This window comes from Chlorocebus sabaeus, chromosome 25 (assembly GCF_047675955.1).
Source record: "Chlorocebus sabaeus isolate Y175 chromosome 25, mChlSab1.0.hap1, whole genome shotgun sequence".
NCBI lineage: Eukaryota > Metazoa > Chordata > Mammalia > Primates > Cercopithecidae > Chlorocebus > Chlorocebus sabaeus.
In genome coordinates, this window is record NC_132928.1 from 4,313,495 (window position 1) to 4,334,772 (window position 21,278).

At 36.2% G+C, this 21,278-nt stretch overlaps 1 protein-coding gene across 1 annotated transcript in view; it reads right to left on the reverse strand.

Moving 5' to 3' along the window:
- DNAH14 (dynein axonemal heavy chain 14) overlaps positions 1 to 21,278 on the reverse strand; it is a 528,962-nt gene that overhangs the window by 136,499 nt on the left and 371,185 nt on the right. Inside the window, exons 49-54 of the mRNA XM_073011492.1 lie at positions 20,403 to 20,531; positions 15,693 to 15,824; positions 14,493 to 14,660; positions 13,444 to 13,614; positions 10,836 to 11,003; positions 9,364 to 9,456 (exon numbers count right to left, since the gene is read on the reverse strand). Coding sequence (XP_072867593.1) covers positions 9,364 to 9,456; positions 10,836 to 11,003; positions 13,444 to 13,614; positions 14,493 to 14,660; positions 15,693 to 15,824; positions 20,403 to 20,531 — 861 coding nt within the window. The remainder of the gene's footprint in view (positions 1 to 9,363; positions 9,457 to 10,835; positions 11,004 to 13,443; positions 13,615 to 14,492; positions 14,661 to 15,692; positions 15,825 to 20,402; positions 20,532 to 21,278) is intronic.

The following is a 21,278-nucleotide window of genomic DNA, read 5'->3' on the forward strand; positions in this document are numbered from 1 at the left end:
ACAAAGGACATGAACTCATCCTTTCTTATGGCTGCATAGTATTCCACGGTATGTATGTGCCACATTTTCTTAATCCAGTCTGTCACTGATGGACATTTGAGTTGTTTCCAAGTCTTGCTATTGTGAATAGTGCTGCAATAAACATATGTGCACATGTGTCTTCGTAGTAGCATGATTTATAATCCTTTGGGTATATCCCCAGTAATGGGATGGCTGGGTCAAATGGTACTTCTAGCTCTAGATCCTTGAGGAATCGCCACACTGTTTTCCACAATGGTTGAACTAGTTTCCAGTCCCACCAACAGTGTAAAAGCATTCCTATTTCTCCACATCCTCTCCAGCACCTGTTGTTTCCTGACTTTTTAATGATTGCCATTCTAACTGGTGTGAGATGGTATCTCATTGTGGTTTTGATTTGCATTTCTCTGATGGTGAGTGATGATGAGCACTTTTTTCATGTGTTTGTTGGCTGCATAAATGTCTTCTTTTGAGAAATGACTGTTCATATTCTTTGCCCACTTTTTGATGGGGTTGTTTGTTTTTTTTTTGTAAATTCATTTGAGTTCTTTGTAGGTTCTGGATATTAGCTCTTTGTCAGATGAGTAGATTGCAAAAATTTTCTCCCATTCTGTAGGTTGCCTGCTCACTCTGATGGTAGTTTCATTTGCTGTGCAGAAGCTCGTTAGTTTAATTACATCCCATTTGTCAATTTTGGCTTTTGTGGCCATTGCTTTTGGTGTTTTAGACATGAAGTCCTTGCCCATGCCTATGTCCTGAATGGTATTACCTAGGTTTTCTTCTAGGATTTTTATGGCTTTAGGTCTAACATTTAAGTCTCTAATCCATCTTGAATTAATTTTCGTATAAGGAGTAAGGAAAGGACCCGGTTTCAGCTTTCTACTTATGGCTAGCCAATTTTCCCAGCACCATTTATTAAATAGGGAATCCTTTCCCATTTCTTGTTTTTGTCAGGTTTGTCAAAGATCAGATGGCTGTAGATGTGTGGTATTATTTCTGAGGACTCTGTTCTGTTCCATTGGTCTATATCTCTTTTGGTACCAGTATCATGCTGTTTTGGTTACTATAGGCTTGTAGTATAGTTTGAAGTCAGGTAGCATGATGCCTCCAGCTTTATTCTTTTGGCTTAGGATTGCCTTGGCAATGCGGGCTCTTTTTTTGGTTCCATATGAACTTTAAAGCAGTTTTTTCCAATTCTGTGAAGAAACTCATTGGTATCTTAATGGGGATGGCATTGAATCTATAAATAACTTTGGGTAGTATGGCCATTTTCATAATACTGATTCTTCCTATCCATGAGCATGGAATGTTCTTCCATTTGTTTGTGTCCTCTTTTATTTCACTGAGCAGTGGTTTGTAGTTCTCCTTGAAGAGGTCCTTTACATCCCTTGTAAGCTGGATTCCTAGGTATTTTATTCTCTTTGAAGCAATTGTGAATGGGAGTTCAGTCATGACTTGGCTCTCTGTTTGTCTGTTATTGGTGTATAGGAATGCTTGTGATTTTTGCACATTGATTTTGTATCCTGAGACTTTGTTGAAGTTGCTTATCAGCTTAAGGAGATTTTGGGCTGAGACGATGGGGTTTTCTAAGTATACAATCATGTCATCTGCAAACAGGGACAAACTGACTTCTTCTTTTCCTAACTGATTACCCTTTATTTCTTTCTCTTGCCTGATTGCCCTAGCTGGAAGGAACTTCCAACACTATGTTGAATAGGAGTGGTGAGAGAGGGCATCCCTGTCCTGTGTCAGTTTTCAAAGGGAATGCTTCCAGTTTTTAAGGCAAAACATTCTTTCTTTGCTCTCGATCTTAGGGGAAAAGCATTTCGTCTTTCACTGTTAAGCATAAGGTTAGCTGTAAGTTTTTCATAGAAGCTCTTTATTGGGTTGATGAAGCATCCTTCTTTTCCTTTTGGCTGAGAGTAAAAAAATGGTTTTGGATTTTGTTGTGCTTTTCTGCATCTCCTGAGATTATTGTGTGGTTTTTACTTTTAATTCCATTAATAGGTATATTGCATTATTGATTTTTAGAAAACATGAAACCAAATATGCATTCCTGCAATAAATCTCACTTGCTTATGGTGCATACTACTTGCTATATGTTGCTGGTTTTGGTTTGTTAAGATTTTGTTCAGATTTTTTTCCACTATATTCATAGGGGATATTAGTCTGTAATTTTCTCGTGATGACTTTGTCTAGTTTTGGTATTAGGATGTTACTGACCTTATAGATGAATTGGGAAGTATTCCCTCTTCTATTTTCTGGAAGAGTTTGGGAAGGAATGGTGTTAATTCTTCCTTAGATGTTTGGTAGAAATCTCTGGTGAATCCATTTGGCTCTGGGCTTTTCTTGTGGGAAGTTTTAAAATTTTTAATTAAATCTCCTTATTTGCTATTGGTCCATTAGATTTTCTAATTCTTCAGTTTCAGTAAGTTATGTATTTCTGGGAAAGATATTTTATCCAAGTGATCTAATATGTTGGCATACAATTGTTCATAGTATTCTCTGATAATCTTTTTTTATTTCTGTAATACTGATATTCCCTCTTTAATTCCTGATTTTAATATATTTAATATTCCCTCTTTAATTCCTGATTTTAATAATTTGAGTTTTTTCTTCCTTTTTTCTTGGTCAGTCTAGCAAAAAACTTGTCAATTTTGTTGATCTTTTCAAAGAACCAACTTTTGGTTTTATTGATATTTCCTACTGGTTTTATATTCTCTACTTTCTTCTCTAATCTTTATTATTTTCTTCCATCTGCTTGCTTTGGGTTTGGTTTTCTTTCCTTTTGGTATTTTCCTAAGGTGGAAGGTTAGGCTATTGATTTCAGGTTGTTCTTTTTAAATATAAGTATTTATAGCTATAGATTTCTCTTAAAGAACAGCTTTATATTATGTTTTTGTTTGTTTTCATGTATCTCAAAGTATTTTCTAATTTCTCTGCAATTTCTTCTTTCACCCATTTAGGAGTATGTTGTAAAAGTTCCACATAGTTGTTAATATCCCAACTTTCCTTTTGTTGGAAACTTTCTAATTTAGTTCTACTGTGGTCAAAGAACATACTTCGTATGATTTCAATCCTTTGAAATTTACTGAGGCTTGTTTTATGGCTTGGCATTTGGTCTCTCCTCAAGAATGTTATATGTTTGCTTCAAAAGAATATGTATTTTGCTGTTGTTGGATGAAGTCTTCTATCATGTCGATTAGTTCAAGTTGTTTTACAATACTGTTGAAGTCTTTGTATCCTTGCTGATTTTATGTCTAGTTTCTCTATCAATTATTAAGAGTGAAGGTATTGAAGTATCCAACTATTATTGTTAAATCGATTATTTCTCCCCTAAATTCTGTCAGGTTTGGTTCCAGGTATTTGGCACTAAGTTTTTAGGTGTGTATTTGTTTATAACTCTTATGATCCTTTCATCATTATAGCATGTCTTTTTTTTTTTTTTTTTTTTTTTTTGGTCTCAGAACACTTAATTTTTTCCTGAAAGTCTACTTTGTCAGATATTAGTATACTCACCCCAACTTTCTTGTGGTAATTGTTTGCATGGATTATTTTTCTCCATCCTTTCATTTTCAGCCATTTTGGATCTTTGAATCTAAAGTGTGACTTTTGTTGATAGCATATAGTTGGATTTTGTTCTTTAAAAAAATCTAGTTTTATAATCTCTGTATTTTTACTGGAGTTTTTAATGCATTTATATTTATGTTATTATCAGTGTGGGGCTTGTCTGCCACACTGTTATTTTCCATATGTCTCATGTACTTTTTCCCTTTGTTTCTCCATTCTTTTGTGTTAAATATTTTCCAGAGCTCTATCTTCGTTTTCTTGGCTTTTTTATTATATATATTTTTAGTTCTCTTCTTTTTTTACATTAAAAATAACTATTTATTGAATGATACCATAAGGTAAAAAGATGAACCATAATCTGGAAAATTATATTTGCCACACATATAATGAAGAAAATATTAGTATCTGAATATATTACTCCCACAAATCAATAAGAAAAAGATAACCTAATAGAAAAATGGGCAAAGCACATGAATGGACGATTCACTGAAGATCCAAATGACCAATAAACAAATGAAAAGTTGATCAACCAGTATCTGCATCTCTATGTTTGCCCCTGCAGTAACTATCACTCTCCCTTAGCAACCCTCAATAATGACTGAATGAAATTGCTGCATAGATATGCCAAATACTTCAGCCCTCTCACCTTTCTGAGGCACATTTCCTACAGCATTTCCTAGAGATTCCCTTACGTAATTAACTTCCAGTTGCTAACAATTAACTGGTCTGATAATGTACACTGAAAAGAGATTACCATCTCTTTTGTGTTTCACTTTCTCACTCCTCTACCTAATTTCTGGGACCATGTCTCAAGTTAACATTGAATACTTGCCTCAGGGTCTTCTTCTGGGGGAACTTAAACTAAGATAAAATTGTTCAAGCTTCCTTGCCAGCACTGGACAGGTTCTAAGCTCTGACCACTCTATGGGAACTTTACACAGAAAAGAAGCTAAAGATTCCCTTAAAATGCATATAGGAGAAGGGGCCCGATGGCTTTGAATCAGGCCTGATGGCTGGGGGGCCCAGACCACAGCCTGGCACAAAACTTCATAGCTGTCCCAAGCCTGGAACTCTGGCTCATGGACCTCCTGCAGGTCTGCTTTCCTTCTGTTCTTTATGAAACTTGTCTGCCATCAGTGTGTTTGGCCCTGACTTGCTTGGGTTCACAGTTAAACTATCCCTTTTCCTTGAGCATTTTTAGCAATTTTATTGAGATGATAGTGACATAAAAACTATACATATATTTCGGGTGTATAGCTTGATGTTTTGATATATGTGTACATTGTTAAATGATCATCACAATCACACTATTTAAAATATCCACTACCTCTACATAGTTACCATTGTGTGTGTGTATGAATATTAAGACCTACCCTTTTAACAAATTTCAAGTATATAATACAGTGTTGTTAACTATGATTACCATACTGTACATTAGTTCTCCAGAACTTGTTCATCTTGCATAACTGAATTACATTATGTATCTTATCACAATCTATTTTATTTTTATTTTTAATCATAATCTATTTTAGATTAATACTAATAATTCCAGTAAATTATAGACAGTTTTCTTCAACATAACCCCATTTCCCCCTCCTCTTCTGTGCTATTCATTGTTATATATATTACATCTTTATATATAATAAACCTGACAATAGTTTTAGAATTATCATTCCATCTGATTATCTTTTAAAGTAGTTAAGAGTAAAGAAGAAAATATATTTACATAGTCTGTGGTAGGCAGAATAATGCATTTGCCACCCCTATTCTCCACAAATATGTCCCCATCATGATCTCTGGAACCTATGAATATGTTATATTACATGGCAAGAGACTTTGCAGACATGATTAAGATTAAAGACCTTAAAATGGTGAGATCATCCTAGATTATCTGGCTGGGCCCAGTCTAAATCACATGAGTCCTTGAAAGCAGAGAACACTTCCTGGCTTTGATCAGAGAGAGAGAGAGATGTTATGACTGATGAAGGGTCAAAGAGATGTGATGTTGCTGGTTTTACAGATGGATAAACGCAGTTATGAGCCAAGGGATAAAGAAAGCCTCTGGAAGCTAGTAAAAGAAAAGGAACAGATTCTCCCTTAGAGCCTCCGGAAAGTAATGCAGTCATACCTATACCTTAATTTTGGCCCACTGTGTTCCATGTCATACTTCTGACCTGCAAAACTGTAAGATAATAAATTTGTTTAAGCTGCCAAATTTGCTATAATGTGTTTCTTAGTCAGTAAAAAACTAACACACGGCCCTATATTTACCTATATAATTGCTCTTACTAGTGCTTATTATTCTTCACATGGATTTAAGTTACCATTTGGTGTCTTTCACCCTCACCCTAAAAATTTACTTTAGTATTTTCTGTAACAAATTATCAGAGCTGTTTATCTGGAAATGTCTTTATTTCATTTTTAAAATAGTTTTATTAACATAAAAATTTTGAGGTTTTTCCTCCTTTTATCTTTGAATATGCTGCTCCAATGTCTTCTGGTCTCCATTGTGTCTGATAAGAAGTCAGCTGTAAATCTTATTGAGAATTCCTAGTACACAAGAAGTTGTTTTTCTCTTGCTGCCTTCATGATTTTCTCTTTGTCTTTGAATAGTAGACTATGATGTGTCTAGGTGTTAACCTATTTTAATCTACTTGTGCTTACTCTTCTTAGACTTTCCTGAGCTGTGATTGAACTTTTTCTTTTTTTTTTTTTTTGAGATGGAGTCTCACTCTGTCACCCAGGCTGGAGTGCTGTGGTGCGATCTTGGTTCACTGCAAGCTCCACCTTCCAGGTTCACGCCATTCTCCTGACTCAGCCTCCCGAGTAACTGGGACTACAGGCACCCGCCACCACGCCTGGCTAATTTTTTACATTTTTAGTAGAGATGGGGTTTCACCATGTTAGCCAGGATGGTCTCGATTTCCTGACCTCATGATCCACCTGCCTCAGCCTCCCAAAGTGCTGAGATTACAGGGGTAAGCCACCATGCCTGGCTGTGATTGAACTTAGATGTGAAGATTAATGTATTGGGGCATTATTTCTATGAAATCTTTTCTGCCCCTTCTGTTTCTTCTCTTTCTGGGAGTCCCATTAAGCATATTTTGATACACTTGGTAGTGTCTCTTAGGTCTTTGATGTTCTTTTTTTTTCTTCATTTTTTTTCTTTCTCTTCTTCAGTGTGGATACATTTTATAGATCTATTTTTAAGTTTATAGATTCTCTTTTCTGCCATGTTAAATCTGCTGTTGAGTCTCTCTAGTGCAGTTTTCATGTCACTTATTTTAATTTTCAACCCCAGACATTCCAATTTGTAAAATAATTTATATCCCTTTATTGGTATTCTCTATTTGAAGAGTCATTTTTGTATGCTTTCCTTTAATTAAAAAAAATATATATATTTTTCCTTTAGGCTTTTTGAGTATATTTACAAGAGCTATATTTCAGATATCTGTCAAGTCCAACATCTGGATCCTCTTCAAGACAGTTCGTATTACCTATTTTTTCTCTCCATGCATAGCTCACACTTTCCTATCTGTTTCATGTCTTTTAATTTTTGTTGAAAACCAAACATTTATGTGATAGATTGTATGCAATAATCTTTTAAACCAATGCCTTAAATTGAAATACTAATTAATAATAGTTTTCTTGTTTTTCTTTGGTAGTTCTGGTAGTTCAACAATGTAATCCAGTTGAACTATGTAATATTTACTTTTAAAATTCATGTATGATTTCTTCTTTTACTTGTTTACCAAATTAAACTGATCTCATTTGAACTGTCCAATCTAGGTAACCATTATTTTATTATTTATTCTCTGTCTTAAATATTCTTAACAAAGTTGTTACACTCCCTCCAGTTGCTTCTCCCTGCAGAAGCCCACATGCTAGACTAGCATTCAGTTAAATTACTGTTTTGCAAAATTGAACCCTAGTGTCAGCTTGACCCATGAAAAAGATCTATTTATAATGTTTAATTGGGCAAACATAGTAATAGGGGGCCGGGTGCGGTGGTTCATGCCTGTAATTCCAGCACTTTGGGAGGCCAACGTGGGAGGATCACCTGAGGTCAGGAATTCAAGACCAGTCTGCCCAACATGGTGAAACCCCGTCTCTACTAAAAATACAAATTATTAGTTGTGCGTGGTGGCAGGCACCTGTAATCCTTATTCAGGAGGCTACTCAGGAGGCTGAGGTAGGAGAATTGCTTGAACCCGAGAGGTGGAGGTTGCAGTGAGCTGAGATGGTGCCATTGTACTCTAGCCTGAGTAACAAGAGTGAAACTTCATCTCAAAAAACAAACAAACAAACAACAACAAAAAACACCAAAAAACCAACAGTAATAGGATCAGAGGAATCAGGAATTTGCCATGTTTTACCTTGTATTTTTAATAGGGGCTCTGAAAGGGAAGATAGGTTCATGAGAACACATCTATAGAGAAACTATTAAGGCCAGGTTCCAATTGAGTGTAGGCTTTTGAAAACTGCTCTGAATACATTCTCAGGCATTTTAGAATTGAGAACTTGTAAATGTACCTATTGCTAGAAAAAACACGCTAAAGAAAAGAGTCACTTTGTGATAAAATAATTAAACTGAGAGCATATACACTTTAGGAATATAAAAATAATCTGTTAATAATTGAAATAAGACAAAAATTATAGCCCTTGTACAGCTTATGTTCTAAATGTGGAGACGGATGATTATAAATGAAAAATTAATGTGTAATATGATATAAGATAATGCTAAGGACCAGGAAGAAAAGTAAAGCAGAATAAGGAGACAGAGTAATAGGGACTGAGGGGAAGAAAAGAGGTGCATTAGGGAACACAGAAAACCACAGTGGTCCAGGTGAAGATAACGGCGGCTTAAATAGGGTGGTGGCTGTGTAGATGCAGAGAAGTATGCAGGTTTGAAATACATTTTGCAAGTTGTATCACTGGGACTTCTTGATGAATTGAATGTGACAAGTGATGAAAAAGTGACAAAACTGAGTGACTAGGAGGTTCTGGCTAGACGAGTGGATATATGGTGATACCGTTTATGAGTTGGACAGGTTAGTAAAAGAATAGTTTTGGTGGTAGAAAGATTTGCTTCATAATTTTTTCTTAATTCTATTTTCCAATTTTTAATTCCTTTTAATTAATCTTGTTGCAGATGTCTGTTTAAATAAAAGAGTGTTTAAATAAAGCTCTAGCTGTTCTGGGTATAAAAAAGTTATTTTTGAGAAAAGGGCACAAATTAAATAACCAAACAGTTATAAATAAAGTATAAAATAAATAACTAGTCATAAATAATAAATTAAATAAAAGTCATTAATATGTTTTATGTAATTGGCTAAATATGTTAAATTTTAGTTAGTTTTCCAAAAGATTTTCTCTATTCAAAGGATATTTGGGAATTTTTCAAGATTTTAACTCCCACTTGTTCTCATGAGAAGCAAAACATTGTGCAAAAACTCACATTTCTAAATCAACAATCAAGTAAGTGCACTATTTTTGAAGTCAGGATCCACCTGCACAGCTACTGTATTAATGCTGCGAACACTAGAAATGGTGCAGTTTTATTCACATCAAATGCCTTCTAAAAACAAATACCATTTTTATTTCTGACAAATTTCATATACAAAGGTAGAGAGGACAAGAGTCCTGTCCTAAGACTCAGTTATTGTGATTTTTCACAAAGTGTGACTAAATAAAACTTCTGTAAGTAAAGTAGATTTTATTGGGATTTATTTTATTTTGCAAACTTAAAACCACTTGAAAACTTTAAATTCCTACCAGTAACATGTGGCTCCCTGGTTGTCGAAGAACCCTTGTTGCTCTTGTGATGTGTTCTATGGCTTCCCTGAAGAACACCATGGAATGAGAAAGCTAGCAGAGGAAATGTGACAAATAAACGGATTATAGGTACAGAAAAATCAAATGTGCACTGTGGTTTTACATACAATTTATTTACAGAAAGGAGAATAACTAGTAATCCAGAGATCTAGATCAGTAAGCTGGTTTTCATTAACATTCAGGGAAAGTAAATTTGTGCAATAAGGATTGTCCCTGTGCTAATATTCTTGTGAGTGGATTAGAAGGGTGGTGGTAGAATTGAGAGAAGAGAATGAAGAGGTGAACAATAGTATTTAGACTTCCTACCCACATTCCCTACCCCTCCCCATTCCCCTGCCCCCTTCTCTCTTCCTCCTACTTCCTTTCCCTTCCCCCTTCGCTTCCTTCTTTCCTTCCTTTCCTTCCTCTGTACCCTTCCCTTCCCTTCCCTTCCCTTCCTTCCTTCCTTCCTTCCTTCCTTCCTTCCTTCCTTCCTTCCTTCCTTCCTTCCTTCCTTCCTTCCTTCCTTCCTTCCTTCCTTCCTTCCTCCTCTCCTCTCCTCTCCTTTCCTTTCCCTTCCTTTTTCTTTTTTTTTTTAGACAAGGTCTTGCTCTGTCATCCAGGTGCAGTGCAGTGGCACAATCATGGCTTACTGCAGCCTCGACCTCCTGGGATCAAGCGATCCTCTTGCATCAGCCCTGTGTAGCTGGGACTTACAAGCAGGCACTGGCACCACAATGCCAGATTAATTAAATTTGTGTGTGTGTGTGTGTGTCTGTGTGTGTGTGTGTGTGTAGACAGGGTTTCATTATGTTGACCAGGCTGGTCTCAAACTCTGGGGTTCAATTGATCCTCCTGCCTCAGCCTCCCAAAGTGCTAGGATTACAGGCACAAGCCACCACACCTGGCCTAGGCTGCTTTTCTATTGTTCTATCTTGGCAAGTAGGATAAGTGGTAGGAGGAGGAGATGCAGAAAGTTGGTTTACAGTGTGTGTGATTTTGTTGGTATCTCTGTTCCAACACATCATTGCCCACAACAATGGGAAAGATGTAAAGAGCCACAACCACTTTGCTGTCCTTTGTTGCTACTTTGGACCCTGTTGCCACACTCTGGTTTGCATTTATCTTCATGAACTCTATTCATTCAACTTCCTATAGCCTCAGTTGTGTACCTTGTCTTTAAAATTATACCCTTTCAAATGAGACAAAATAAGATGAAATAACATAAAACTGTACTTCTAATGGTCTGGTTTAAAATACAAAGGTAAACATTTTTCCCTGATCTCTTCCCCTCTCTCTCTTTTTCTCTCTCGCTTTCTCTCTCACACATACACCCCTCTTAAAAATACTGATTTGACATACGTATTTGTTTGTATATAAAAATAAATACATATATAGCACTCCTCAGATTTTTATATAGTATATGTGTTTACCTCCAAAGAAATTGAACCCAACTTCATTTGGAATTCATTAAGTACACTGGCAAGTTTATTATAGTCATTGGTATTCTGATAGATCTTTCTTCTATGAGTCTTGTTTATATCCAAGAAGTCCAAAAATACAGTTGAGTGATTCATCAGGTTTTCTTGGGTCCACTGAATCTATTGCAAGATAAGAATTTAACACTATCATTAATAGCACAATTCTATTTGTTATCAACACTAATAGTATATATCTGTGTTGAAGAAGCTCCTGGCACAGTGGATCTAGGACTAACCTGTTCTTAACTTATTTGTGTGCTATAAACTCCTTTTGGCAGTGAAGCCTGCGGATCCTTTCTCAGAATAATATTTTAAAATGTATATAGCAAAATATAAGGGTTATAAAAAAACCCAAATATATTATATTAGAATATAGTTTTATTTAAGAACCCTTTGAGGGTCTGTGGATCCCAGGTTAAGAACTCCTGTTCCTAGAAATATCTTGTGGTTCCAGCAACAATCTGAGAAAAAGAATCTTCCCTTAGTTTACCACTACCGTTCTGCAAGTTTCTACATGTCCTTTCTTTGTTTATTTGGCAAATTCTTGCTGATCTTTCACACCAAGGTCATGGGTTACTTCTTATTTGAAGTCTGACCATCTCCCTCTCTCCTAAAATCAGGCGGAATAAATTACTGTTTCCTCCTTTGTTCCACCACTATATTGTGTGCATAGGTCTGTCATAGCACTTACAGAAATGTATTGCACTTTTTAGGTTGTAATGTGCGTGGAGGCAGGGTCCGTGCTAGTCCTAGGTAGTCCTCAGCACTTATCCCACTTGCTATCTGGCACTGAGAATTCTTGATAGGCATTCAGAAGATGTTTGTTTGGCAAATGGCTAACTGAAGATTGCGGGGTGGTATGGTATGATAATTTGAAAATATATGTCATTAGATATCCTAGGTTTGAATAATGACTCTGCCACTTAACTAGCAGGGTAACCTTAGGTGAGATCTTAATCTTACTCTGCTCAGTTTCTTCATCTGTAAAATGAGCGTAATAACGGGACCTATATCATAGGGTGTTATGAATTAAGATTAAAGTGAGTAATGATATGTAAAGCTCTTAACACCATGCTTGGCACATTGTATTAATTATTAGAGTTTTATTTTTTTTTAAGTCAACCAACTGACCAATTAAGTGATACTGTATAAACTGAAATTCTCACAGGAATAATTTACATCCTTACATCCTTAAGAAAGATTTGGTCAATATGGTCTTGAATTTGGGGTACTGTAGTCGCTTTTGCTGTCCACAGGACTGACCCCTGCTAGGGCAGGATCCAATTCCCTAACTATTTGCATGCTCATTTTCTACTGCCTCTGTATCTATTCCTTAGTCTGGTAAAGTCTCAAAACTGAATTATGGTTGGCATTTATAGGGAGTTTAGGAACTTCTCCCAAGATAGTAATAAGCTGTCTTTAAGAAATGCAAATCAAAACCACAATTAGATACCATCAAACACCAGTCAGAATGGCTAATATTAAACAGTCAAAAATAACAGATGCTAGTGAGGATGCAGAGAAAAAGGAATACTTATACACTGTTGGTGGGAACTGAAATTAGTTTAACCATTGTGGAAGACAGTGTGGTGATTCCTAAAAGTTCTAGAAACAGAACTACCATTTGACCCAGCAATCCCATTAGTGGGTATATCTCCAAAGGAATATAAATTGTTTTATCATAAAGACACACTCACACATATGTTCATATTTCCTGGGCTTTGTTAATGAGAAGAATGAAGCTGGCACCACCAGAGAAGACAGAAAAAGAAAAGAGTCCACCTTTGGGAAGGAAATGTTCTCCTTAATTCTCTTGAAAGGAGATGGCAAAAAATTCTAGTAATGGAGCCTAGATCACTGCTCCATTGAGTCACATTCTTTTAGTGTGATCAGTTTATTGAAACACATTCCTTTGTGACCTAGATTAAAAGACAGGCAGTAAGAAAACTAAAGTTCAAAGGGATGGAGGAGGATGAGGAATCTTGCTGAGGTATCAAGAGAGTGGAGAGTTCTGTGAGTCCTGGAGAAAAATGAATAGTTTTGAGGTTGCTAAGGGGCCAAAAGCATGCGCAAAGGCATCAATGATTTTATCCTCTCCAGCATATCTATAGTTTTAGACATTTTCAAGTGGAAATGGAATTGTTAATACAATTACATTTCTTTCAGTATTATATAAATTTTTGAGGACTTTCATGAAGCAACATATTTTGCCCAATAATCCACTTAAAACAATTTTTGTTGTTGTTGTTTTGAGATGGAGTTGCTCTGTTGCCCAGGATGGAGTGCAGTGCCCTGATGTTGGCTCACTGCAAGCTCCTCCTCCCGGGTTCACGCCGTTCTGCCTCAGCCTCCCGAGTAGCGGGGACTACAGATGCCCGCCACCACGCCCGGCTAATTTTTTGTGTTTTTAGTAGAGACGGGGTTTCACGTGTTAGCCAGGATGGTCTCAATCTCCTGACTTCATGATCCGCCCGCCTCGGCCTCCCAAAGTGCTGGGATTACAGGCATGAGCCACTTCGCCCGGCCAGTAATTTTTAAAATTTTTAAAATGTAAATTTACCTGAAAATAGTTCTCAAGTTCCTTTGAAAGCAACCGATAGAAAAGGCTTTTATCAGTGAAATCAATTAAGCGATCATGAAATACTCGGGTGACTTCATGAACAAAGAGCAGAGCAGCCATCTCTTTGGAGTTAATAACAGTCCTGTCAGCTTGCAGCAATCCCAGGAGAAGCTGTTAGGGATTTAAAAATAACATTAAAAAAAATTAGCAGGGTAGTATGTGAAGCGAAGGCTCAATTTTTGCAGGTTTATGATCCATAAAAATAGAAGCAATTATCCAAGGTAAGAATTGTGAATTTCTGCAAGTGATAATCTGAAGTTTTGATGAGATGGGAAAGTGATAAGATAGGGAAAATTGGTTTGGAATCACTCTTAGAGGGAGGGGGACTCGGGGACTCCTCAGCGACATCTAATGGAGGCCTTGCTAGGATGGGAGTCTCCACTACAGTGCTGACATGGAGGCAGGGTGTTGCAGGTGATATCGAGGTACTTCCTAATGTTAATATGTTTTAGCATTCTAAATGTGGATTAAAAATGTTACAGCCCATTTGACAGATTATGTGTGCTATTTAGGGCTAAAGTCCCACAGTCAGGGGAGAAAGATATCAAATTCAAGAATTGATTTTCTTAACATTTCAATTTTGAAAATTCTTTGGCCATGGCTGATAACTAAGTCAGCACTGTTGGCAAAATCTGTGAAAATTCAAGCATGTTTATGAAATGCATACATGCTTTCGTTTTCTGACAGCCACAATAAAATCTCAGAAATAAAGCAAACCCCAAATCTGTGTTATAACCTTGTCACTTCTTTCTCTGCTGAGGATCTTAGCCAATATTCTAACACTCTTAGGGATTTCATCATTGAATTATTTGCTCGGAATTGTTTTAACAATTTTCTTCAACAAACTCATGGGATAAGCTACTAATAAATAGCAAAACTAACCAACATTCATTTCCCTTTTTTCCCCTTCTAACAATCTAATGTTGACAGTATGAGAGAGAGCAACTTATATTTAAAAAACAAACTAGAGAATGAACATTAAAACAAACCTTAAACATATCTCGAAGATTAAACATGTAGTGACATTTTGTTGGAGTTGGTAACATATTCTGACGTACTTGATGGTATATAGCTAGGGAACAAGATATTATCTGATCCTTACTTTTCTGAACTTCAGGTATGAAGTTATTGATGGAGAAATAAATTCCCAAATGAGCCTTTAAAAAGAAATGTTATAATTTAGTTTGCCAAAAATTTTAGGTATTGACTACTTCCACTAAAAAGCAGACTTGTGTACTATAATGGAGGATTAATTTCATTAAATGTTAAAATTAAAATCCATTTAACATAGCACAGTAGATTAGTGAAAACAAAACAAAACACTCTAGGGGTTGCAAACTAGAGAAAATTCCAATTGGTTCTAGTATGTTGAATGGTCTGAAAGGATGTGATACGTTTTCTCTGGGGACAATTTATGCTTCCCCTCCATATACACCAGGTGTGCTGGGAATTCTTCCATCTCCTTGCTCTCCATGAGATGTTACGGGACGTGTAAACTGACAAAACTATTACCTCAGTCTGGATTGATTATACAGGTATACATTCTTCGAAAAATTCTGAAATATCTTACTGGAAAGATGACTCAACTTGAAATCTAGTGTAACTAGAAAAATAAATTTTAAGCAAGATTATGAAATTCTTCAACACGAATCTTTCTTTCTTCTTTAATATAAAATTTAAAGATTCATTTTTAAATTCAAGTTTTCAAAAAGCACTTGGTAATTCTGATACAGTTGGTAAATAGTTCACACCTGAGAAAAATCCTGTTTTAGAAGAAAGTCTACCTGTATGCCAATTCAGACCGAGGTAATAGTTTGTGTAGCATTTTTTTATTCCATAAGAAAATGAAAAGAGCAAATCAATTCTGGCAAAAACCAGGGTATGTGTGTTAAAAATGCAGATTTCTGCATGCCATGCCAGATATACTGGATCAGAATCTCTGAGGATAAAGTCCTAAAATCTACATTTTAACGTGCATTGCACATACACCACAAGTGTTTATTTTACACATAATAATTTATGCTTTTGATATGTAGAACCAAATTATAATAGTACAGAAAACATAGGGGGAAATAAAATCTGTCCCCTTAAAGTAATTTTCTTTCAATATTAGTGGATTTAAGTTCTCGTATTTTTCCTTATTCTGGGAAATTAATTTTTTTCAGTAGAAAATGAACTAGATGTGTTACCTGGAAAATAGTACATAAGATGTCTTGTGAAGGATGAGGTAATACCAGCATGGAAAAGTGTTTGAGAAGACGTGGGCTGATATCATTCACAACTGGAACACAAGCTGCAACTATAGACAGATCTTGAATATTCTGTGATAAGGATAACAAGGAAGAGTAACTGAATGCATCTATAGGAAGTGAAGTATGTACCTACGTCATTGTTCCAAATTAAACAAAACATTTAAAAACATTTAGACAAAAATATTTAATTACTATTTATTGCAAAAACAAAGATTACAGTGGTAATAGAAATCTATCTTAGAAATAACACAACCTAAAATATAATTTCAAGATATGTTATTTCTTGAAGGCTTTCTAAATGTCATCAGGAAATGGTCCTTTCTAAAAAAATTATTATACTTTAAGTTCTAGGGTACATGTGCACAAGGTGCAGGTTTGTTACCTACGTATACATGTGCCATTTTGGTGTGCTGCACCCACGGTTACTGTAGCCTTGTAGTATACTTTGAAGTCAGGTAGCGTGATGCCTCCAGCTTTGTTCTTTTGGCTTAGGATTCTCTTGGCAATGCGGGCTCTTTTTTGGCTCTGTATAAACTTTAAAGTAGTTTTTTCCAATTCTATGAAGAAAGTCATTGGTAGCTTGATGGGGATGGCATTGAATCTATAAATTACCTTGGGTAGTATGGCCATTTTCATGACATTGATTCTTTCTAACCATGAGCATGGGATGTCCTTCCATTTGTTTATGTCCTCTTTTATTTTAAAGAGCAGTGGTTTGTAATTCTCCTTGAAGAGGTCCTTCACATCCCTTGTAAGTTGGATTTCTAGGTATTTTATTCTCTTTGAAGCAATTGTGAATGGGATTTCACTCATGATTTGGCTCTCTGTTTGTTATTGGTGTATAGGAATGCTTGTGATTTTTGCACATTGATTTTGTATCCTGAGACTTTGCTGAAGTTACTTATCAGTTTAAGGAGATTTTGGGCTGAGACAATGGGTTTTTTTTTTCCTCTTGTAAATTATGCTTTTTATTATTTTTTTAAAATTATACTTTGTGTTCTAGGATACATGTGTACAACGTGCAGGTTTGTTACATATGTATACATGTGCCGTGTTGGTGTGCTGCACCCATTAACTCGTGATTTGCATTAGGTGTATCTCCTAATGCTATCCCTTCCCCCTATGCCTACTCAACAACAGGCCCCGGTGTGTGATGATCCCCTTCCTGTGTCCAAGTGATCTCATTGTTCAATTCCCCCCTATGAGTGAGAACACGCGGTGTTTGGTTTTCTGTTCTTGCGATAAGTTTGCTCAGAATGATGGTTTCCAGCTGCATCCATGTCCCTACAAAGGACATGAACTCATCCTTCTATATGGCTGCATAGTATTCCATAGTGTATATGTGCCACATTTTCTTAATCCAGTCTTTGATGGACATTTGGGTTGGTTCCAAGTCTTTGCTATTGTGAATAGTGCCACAATAAACATACATGTGCCTGTGTCTTTATAGCAGCATGACTTATAATCCTTTGGGTATATACCCAGTAATGGGATGACTGGGTCAAATGGTATTTCTAGTTCTAGATCCTTGAAGAATTGCCACACTGTCTTCCACAATGGTTGAACAAGTTTACAATCCCACCAACAGTGTAAAAGTGTTCCTATTTTTCCACATTAAATGATTGCCATTCTAACTGGTGTGAGATGGTATCTCATTGTGGTTTTGATTTGCATTTCTCTGATGGCTAGTGATTATGAGCATTTTTTCATGTGTCTATTGGCTGCATAAATGTCTTCTTTTGAGAAGCGTCTGTTCATATCCTTTGCCCGCATTTTGATGGGGTTGCTTTTTTCTCATAAATTTGTTTAAGTTATTTGTAGGTTCTGGATATTAGCCCTTTGTCAGATGAGTAGATTGCAAAAATTTTTTCCCATTCTGTAGGTTGCCTGTTCACTCTGATGGTAGTTTCTTTTGCTGTGGAGAAGCTCTTTAGTTTAATTAGATCCTATTTGTCAATTTTGGCTTTTGTTGCCATGGCTTTTGGTGTTTTAGACATGAAGTCCCTGTCCATGCCTATGTCCTGAATGGTATTACCTAGGTTTTCTTCTAGGGTTTTTATGGCTTTAGGTCTAACATTTAAGTCTCTAATCCATCTTGAATTAATTTTTGTATAAGGAGTAAGGAAGGGATCCAGTTTCAACTTTCTACTTATGGCTACCCAGTTTTCCCAGCACCATTTATTAAATAGGGACTCCTTTCCCCATTTCTTGTTTTTGTCAGGTTTGTCAAAGATCAGATGGTTGTAGATGTGTGGTATTATTTCTGAGGGCTCTGTTCTGTTCCATTGGTCTATATCTCTGTTTTGGTAACAATATCATGCTGTTTTGGTTACTGTAGCCTTGTAGTATAGTTTGAAGTCAGGTAGCGTGATGCCTCCAGCTTTGTTCTTTTGGCATAGGATTGTCTTGGCAATGCGGCCTCTTTTTTGGTTCCATATGAACTTTAAAGTAGTTTTTTCCAATTCTGTGAAGAAAGTCCTTGGTAGCTTAATGGGGATGGCATTGAATCTATAAATTACCTTGGGCAGTATGGCCATTTTCACAATATTGATTCTTCCTATCCATGAGCATGGAATGTTCTTCCATTTGTTTGTGTCCTCTTTTATTTCATTGAGCAGTGGTTTGTAGTTCTCCTTGAAGAGGTCCTTCACATCCCTTGTAAGTTGGATTCCTGGGTATTTTATTCTCTTTGAAGCAATTGTGAATGGGAGTTCAGTCATGACTTGGCTCTCTGTTTGTCTGTTATTGGTATATAGGAATGCTTGTGATTTTTGCACACTGATTTTGTATCCTGAGACTTTGTTGAAGTTGCTTATCAGCTTAAGGAGATTTTGGGCTGAGACAATGGGGTTTTCTAAATATATAATCATGTCATCTCCAAACAGGGACAATTTGACTTGCTCTTTTCCTAATTGAATACCCTTTATTTATTTCTCTTGCCTGATTGCCCTGGCCAGAACTTCCAACACTATGTTGAATATGAGTGGTGAGAGAGGGCATCCCTGTCTTGTGCCAGTTTTCAAGGGGAATGTTTCCAGTTTTTGCCCATTTAGTATGATATTGGCTGTGGGTCTGTCATAAATAACTCTTATTATTTTGAGATATGTCCCATCGACACCTAATTTATTGAGAGTTTTTAGCATGAAGGGCTGTTGAATTTTGTCAAAGGCCTTTTCCGCATCTATTGAGATAATCATGTGGTTTTTGTGTTTCGTTGTGTTTATATCATGGATTTCGCTTATTGATTTAAAACAAAACAAAACAAAACACAAAAATAGCAATATGTTATTGAGGTTAGCAAAGAGGCTTCTGGTGATAAGTGAGAAATCAGAAGAGCCAATTGAGTGTGCCTCTAGAATGGCCAGGCTTTTTTCCTGCTTATATCCAGGCTCAAGGCCACAGCAATCCCATAAAAGGCCTGCTGTGACTATTTTTGGTCAGTTCAGGGAACTTGTTCTGGCTGGGCATTCTAGACCCTATTTCTTGCCTTCTCTTTTTTCTAGTCTCCTGGATTCTCCCTGGTGGGCTGCACCTGGATTCTTCCCCTCTGCCTTGGCTTGTGGGTTGTTTCAGTCTGACTGACATCTGACCTGATAGCCCTCACATGCTAGATTGCCTTATTCAGGATCCTGGGCCCAAGTTTGTCTGAGACATGAAACCATTTGTAATGCAACTGCTGTATTTTATAGATGAGGAATCTGAGGCCTAGAAAGTTTAAGTAAAGTTAAAGAGGTCTGAAATATAGGGCTTATGATTTCCAGATAAAGACCCAAACAGGGAGAAAAGTGCATTTGAATTTCTATATTTTTTTTAAAAAGTAAGCCACTCTGGCCAGGTGTGGTGGCTTACGCCTATAATCTCAGCATTTTGGGAGGCCAAGGCAGGTGGATCACGAGGTCAGGAGATCGAGACCATGCTGGCTAACACGGTGAAACCCCCTCTCCACTAAAATTACAAAAAATTAGCTGGGCGTGGTGGCGGGTGCCTGTAGTCCCAGCCACTCGGGAGGCTGAGGCAGGAGAATGGCATGAACCTGGGAGGTGGAGTTTGCAGTGAGTGGAGATAGCGCCACCTCACTCCAACCTGGTGACAGAGCAAGACATTATCTCGGAAAAAAAAAAAAAAAAAGCCATTCTGATTTAGTTTGAATGTAACAAAAATAATTGCACAGAAATATCTCGTTGGGAATTTTTTTTTGACTGTGATATTTCTGAAAATGCTGTATCTGTGGTCTTAAGATAAAGATATAGACTAGCCTTATACAGACATTACGGATGTATATGGTGGGCCACATTTTTACTGGCTTTTCTCACAACTAACTAAAATTTGATGCCTTGAAAAATTTGATTAACTACTGATACAGTTAACAATAATGAGCATTATTTGACTCAGAAACCAAATCTCGAGGACATACATGCAATTTTTACTAAGATTTAAACCTATTAAAATTAAGATTTCTATAAACCCATGGACCTAATTGCAAATATATGATTAATATAGTTAGTTTAGGGTCTCAACTTTGCTTAACATGTCCATATGGCCAGAATTTCTAACTTTCTCAAGTAATTCACTCAACATTGTTATAAACGTTTAATTTAGTGTAAGAAACAATATTTAATGTGAACAAAATCTTAGTATATACTATACCTTCCATGTATTTTTTGCAGTATCATAAACCCCTCCCAAATCTAACAATTGTCTTATCAATTCCAGGGGTGGTTGTGCTCCATACGTATCCGATACTGGCATATTCATATCATCAATAAATACTATAATCTTAAGAAAGACAAAAAGTTTTAAAATATACATTAGTATACCTTTCTTTAAATTATGAATTTGGAATATTACGGTTGGGGTAAGCACAAATTAGGAATATTATGCTATAGAGTAAACACAAAATCAGGTGTAATAACATGTCTAATTTTCTATTTAAAAACAGCAGACCTAATTCTATTTGGAAGATATGATTTTTAAAAACAATAGGTTTTCAAAATAGCAAACATTTTATTCACCTTCTATAGATCTATAAAAATAAAAATTATATCTGACAATAGTTATAAATATATTTGATAATGGATAAAGCAATATAATTATGGTTATTACACAGGAACATGACTATTATTCATTCAAGATTTACTTACTGAGTGCCTACTATTGGCCAGGCACTATCGTAGTATTTAGCTATTTATTCCATATGCACCCTGGTTTAGGAGGAATAAGGCTATCATCTGGAACCAGACTTAAAAAATTCTGCTGCAAGTGCTGTTGTCATGATCAATAAGCAGAAAATTCAGATACATTTCCAAATTTTAAACCTGTGTTAATGTCTACCTTTGAAAATATTGTGCACTGAGGTGTACTGATTGTAATCTCTGTGTGCACTAGTTCCTTTAGACTGTATTTATTTTTGCAAAACAAGCAAGGTAAAAAACCCACAAATAGACATATGATTGGAATTACCTAATTACCTAATTCGTAACTGTAAAATATAAGATTGGAATTACCTAATTACCTAATTTGTAA